The sequence below is a fragment of the Tigriopus californicus genome, chromosome 10, assembly GCF_007210705.1.
Source record: "Tigriopus californicus strain San Diego chromosome 10, Tcal_SD_v2.1, whole genome shotgun sequence".
In the NCBI taxonomy this organism is placed as follows: Eukaryota; Metazoa; Arthropoda; class Copepoda; order Harpacticoida; family Harpacticidae; genus Tigriopus; species Tigriopus californicus.
The window spans coordinates 14,723,957-14,729,061 of record NC_081449.1 but is presented as its reverse complement, the minus strand read 5'-3'; the positions used below and the strand labels follow the sequence as shown (position 1 = coordinate 14,729,061).

The 5,105-nt window shown below is 44.5% G+C and overlaps 1 protein-coding gene across 1 annotated transcript; it reads right to left on the bottom strand.

Annotated features, from left to right (window-relative positions):
- Positions 1 to 1,373: 1,373 nt before the first annotated feature.
- On the bottom strand, positions 1,374 to 2,389 carry LOC131888918 (uncharacterized). Its single transcript, XM_059237870.1, has 2 exons — positions 2,213 to 2,389; positions 1,374 to 2,129 (listed from the first exon to the last, which is right to left on the bottom strand). The coding sequence occupies exons 1-2, from the start codon at positions 2,240 to 2,242 to the stop codon at positions 1,800 to 1,802; spliced, it is 360 nt and encodes a 119-aa protein (XP_059093853.1). The 5' UTR covers positions 2,243 to 2,389; the 3' UTR covers positions 1,374 to 1,799.
- Between the last annotated feature and the right edge of the window lie 2,716 nt (positions 2,390 to 5,105).

Sequence of the window (5,105 nt, the reverse complement as noted above, 5' to 3'; positions counted from 1 at the left end):
CCGCACTCACAGGAACTGGAATCGATGGGCAAAGAAAACCCGATGTGATGTCATCATTTAAAATTGGAGCCAAAATTTCAACATCCTTCACCCTACCACTTGCCACACTTGCTCTGCGTCTTAATTGTTTTGTTGTGGTTATGTACGTGAATAAATAGGTTAAATACGACCAAATTCTACTTTTTGTTGTAGAATCAGTGGCAATTGAGCCTGACGCCTTGATGCACCATGGAAAGATAGAGTTTGCAAGCAACCCCCATGGGAGTCAAGTTGAGTTAGATGAAGTTCATCGTGAAGCATGACTGACATTGTTACAGACTCAAAAAAACTCTGTAAGTGAAAAAAGGAAATCCAATCAAGTATACAGTAAGATTTAGTAAAATGAATACCCCTTTCCGTCTTGAAATTTTGTGTTTCTACTCCTGGAAGCGGCAAGGAAGTCCGCAACAAAAAGAAAATAAATCGCAGATGCTTACATGATGATTTTTGCTCTTTCCCATGGGCAAACGGAACCATCTGAATCTTAGAACTGGAGTCCTTGAAAAAGACAACAATGGAGCAACAACTGAGAAAGAGGTAGTTGTTGATGATTTATCCCAATGACGGAACCAGAGGCCTCCATATCCACCTTTCAGTACCAGTCGCCGTTACCAATTAAATTGGACCAAGGTGCGTGGAATTAATCTCCCATTTGGATTGCATCCAAAAACACCCTTATTCCATCCCCAGCCTGCCCTCGTGAACAAGTAGTAAGTCAGAGCCTGGACACTAGTGACACCGCCAAGTAAATCGATCTTTTGTCAGCGACTCGCTCTTTTTCAGCCATTTTATGAGCAGGTGGAAAACATTACCATGTGAAGCCGTAACCGACCTGTAATATCTATGTAAGTGATGACGAACGGAGAAGGAATGAATAAACGTATTCATAAGATCCAAAAATCAAGAGTGACTCGCTATGCAGCTTCCAGTTCATAGAATATGGGACGGTCAGTGTTATGTCAGCAGTATCGTACATCCGCCTTGGCCGTACATCCAAAAATCAAGAGTGACTCGCTATGCAGCTTCCAGTTCATAGAATATGGGACGGTCAGTGTTATGTCAGCAAGCTGGTTTTTTTCAACTTTGAAATGCGCGCCCTTTTGTCGATCGCCGTTGAACCATTTTTTGTTCAAACTGGCAACCCTATGGAATTGTTATGTTTTGAGAGATTTCTTTCTTTAGACCACGTGCTCTGTACGGTCATCCACAATTTTTCACAATAATACAGGGTGACAACTATGTTTTAGGACATCCAAAAGTAGCTTCAAATGCCACTCCATCATTCAAATTTCCCGCCATATGCAAAAAGGATATCATCCAGTTACCTCTAATTGTTGTTTATGTTGACTTTGTGATTTGTATAGTGTCTAGATTTGTCGCAAAATAGAAAAACGCGAGGCCATCATAAAACTTTATAAGGAAGGCCACAGTTGCAGGAAGATTGCAAAGACTTTGGAAGTCATGAAAGTGTCAAAATCAACTATGTCATATACTATTAAAAGGTTCAAACAGTTCAACAGTGTTGAGAACAGGCCAAAATCTGGTCGTCCCAGGTGGGTCAGGACACCAAAACTAGTAAAAACCACCAGAATGAAAATTTGTCGAAACAGCAAGAAGTCCATTCAACAAATGAGCGAAACCGAGCTCAAGGAACTCGAGCAGGAATTGGAGTGTCCCATTTGCATGGACATCTCTCGTCCTCCGATTTAACAATGTGAGGAAGGACGCATCATCTGTTCCACCTGTAAGCCTCTCCTGACTCATTGTCCCCATTGTTCCAAGTTGTACTTGAATCCGGTGATTCGTTGTCGTTTTGCCGAGAAGCTGGCAGATAAATATTTCAAGCTGGACTTCCTTGTACAAGGAGGAGGCGCCAGAACGGCAAATTGGCTCATCTTTTGGTCGATCTCTTTTTGCTGCACATCGATCTGCTCGGAGCGTTCTTGATGGCGATGATTAATCTTGTTGATGCCACTAGAGAGGAGCTCCTTTTTGACTGTCATGGAAAGGATCTCCTCTTGGATCTTGTCCATCAGTTGTTGCTTCCCGCGGATTGAGGCCTCCAATTCGGTCATCTCGGTAGAGGTTTCCTACAAACGGTTGAGGAAGTGGGACTGTAACTTGGTCATTATCTTAAAAGGCGAGCGGAGGTTCCTCTCCAGGGCAGTTTTACCTGAAGCATGTGCTCGTAATGAGATTCCATGCTCTTTTTGGTGGTATCCAAGGTATTTCGTCAGTCTCGAAACAGCTCTTGGAGTCTGATTTGAATATCTTTTTGTTCCACTTCTCGCAGTCCTTCGACCGTGAGCCTGCAATTGGGAACCAACTCTAAATCAAAGTCTATCAAGAACAAAAAGTTTGTACAATACGGAAAGCAGACTTTGGCCTGGGCAGCCTTGTGAGAATATTTTGAAACCCCCGCAAGTAATGACTCTGTCATCACTTTTCAGGGACATCTAGATAATGGAACGAACGAATTACGTCCATTACTTTTAGAAAGGACAAGTACAACCCCCAGTGCTCATATGGAAAAAGACGCTGAAGTCAAGTAGCATATGAAGCTTAACTGCTTTTCATGCTCAGGTTCCTCCACAAACCCATTCCTATCGGCATTTACATTATATAATATACAATATATTGCTGTCTATTTTACCAACGTGTCCAGTTTATAGTGGAATTTCTGTCGACCTGACGACTCAGTTAAGGGTGCAGTGTTGGAAGGGAATTGTGGGGATCACCGGGCCAAGTTTCTGACCGTTCAGAACAGTGAAAAATTGCAACCTACAATTGAGCTGATCGAGTCCGTGGCAAGTGGGCCAAGAAAGCGGATACCAGTTCCTACCTTACAAGACTTGTCCACCCAATATTCAGAGGCATTAGGGCGCCTCATTTCAGCCCGCCCAGAACGCTCCGAGGCCGAAAGCATGGTACAACTAAGGGCGTCGTTGGCCATCCTTAAACCAGTCTCATCCCTGTACAATGAAGTGGCTAAAGAAAATTTGGAACGATTGTCACAGTCCAGCGCAAAGGCAGAAGCGGCTGCATTAAAAAACAAGAGGTCTGTGGCCAACAAGTTGACCTTCGACTACATCAATGCAATTAATGACGACCTAAGAGTGAAAGATGAAGATCTGTCGTCCAATATTTCTTGTACCACCCACACCAGTCAGATGTCGGAGACCACTCGAGAAGGTTGACGCATGGCCATTTATTTGGATCTACAAAAACACAAAACCTGCGAGAAGTACGACGAAGAGAACGAGCGGCTTGAAGAACAAGAATCTCGTATAAGAACAGAGAAGAAATTTGACAATACCAAGCTGGGTGGCGTCAGTTTTAACCTTCCTACCTCCGGATCCACTCAGGCGGCCTTTCAAAGGGGTGCTGCTCCAACAGGACTCACTTTCTCTCCTAGTCTTAGTCTTGGTGGGTCAACTCATCAAATTCACGGCCAACCTATGGACGGTGCTTCACATTTTCTTATGCGCAAAGAATTGTTTGACAAGGCATCAGATCCATTTAGCGGAACCGGTCAAGCGGAGAGATTCTACCCATGGGCAGCCATGCTCGAAAACAAACTAAGGGGGTTACAACTCACCGAAATGGACCAAATCGGAGTCTTGCAGGCAAACACCGTTGGAGATCCTAACNTGGCCATTTATTTGGATCTACAAAAACACAAAACCTGCGAGAAGTACGACGAAGAGAACGAGCGGCTTGAAGAACAAGAATCTCGGATAAGAACAGAGAAGAAACGTATCAAGCGGAGACGGGCCAGAGATTTGCTGGAAATGGAGCTATCACTTCTCAGTCAAAGTAAAGAGCAGCTGAGAGCCTTTGATGACGATGTGCCTTTCTCTGGTGGGTTACCCTCAAAGCCTGATGGTTCTTTGTTCGTCAACACTCAGGAAGTTGATGATACTGGTCATCATGAAGAAATTGTGGGGAATAACCACCACTGGGGTCAATCCACTGAAGAACGTGCTAAATTTGACAATACCAAGCTGGGTGGCGTCAGTTTTAACCTTCCTACCTCCGTATCCACTCAGGCGGCCTTACAAAGGGGTGCTCCTCCAACAGGACTCACTTTCTCTCCTAGTCTTAGTCTTGGTGGTCAACTCATCAAATTCACGGCCAACCTATGGACGGTGCTTCACATTTTCTTATGCGCAAAGAATTTTTTGACAAGGCATCAGATCCATTTAGCGGAACCGGTCAAGCGGAGAGATTCTACCTGTGGGCAGCCATGCTCGAAAACAAACTAAGGGGGTTACAACTCACCGAAATGGACCAAATCGGAGTCTTGCAGGCAAACACCGTTGGAGATCCTAACCAATTAGTTAATAATTACCTGGCTGCCGGTGCCTCAAGTCCTCAGTTCGCCTTGCAAAACATTTGGGCCGAGTTACGCAAGAGGTATGGAACTCATGAAATAGTTGCTAGGAATCTCAAGAAGAAGTTGGAAAACTTTCCCCCAATCAAGAGTCAGGTGGAGTTGGGAACGCGTCTTTGAGAATTGCAGGACATTTGTTGGTGGTTCAAGCCCACATCAAATTAGTTCCCAGCCTGTCCTCCTTGAACTATGTAGACGGGTTACAACCAATCCGAGACAAGCTTCCTGAAAATTTGATAAGTTGATGGAGGACGGTGAGTAGGAGTTACAAGTTGAAGCACCAAGATGAGCACCCTCCCTTTGCTCATTTTCTCAAATTTCTGTCAGAAGTAGCCAGGGAATTTTCGGATCCAGGATTTCAATATCCCCCTGGAATCCAATCCGTTAGAAGCTCCACGATATTGGTGACCAATGCAGTCAACAACGACGAGAACACTTCTAATTCTCACGGGCGAGGGCTCTCTTCAGAATCTTTTGGCTGCGTCCTTCACAGAGGAGCTACTCATCTTTTGGTTAACTGCCGGTCCTTCATCAGACTAAATGTGGACGAAAGAAGATCAACGATCCGTGAAGCCAAGCTCTGTTACAGATGCTTGGGTGCACATTTGATAGCAAATTGCGAGTCAAGAGAATTGTGCAAACATTGTGGATCCAATACTCATCATGCGTTACT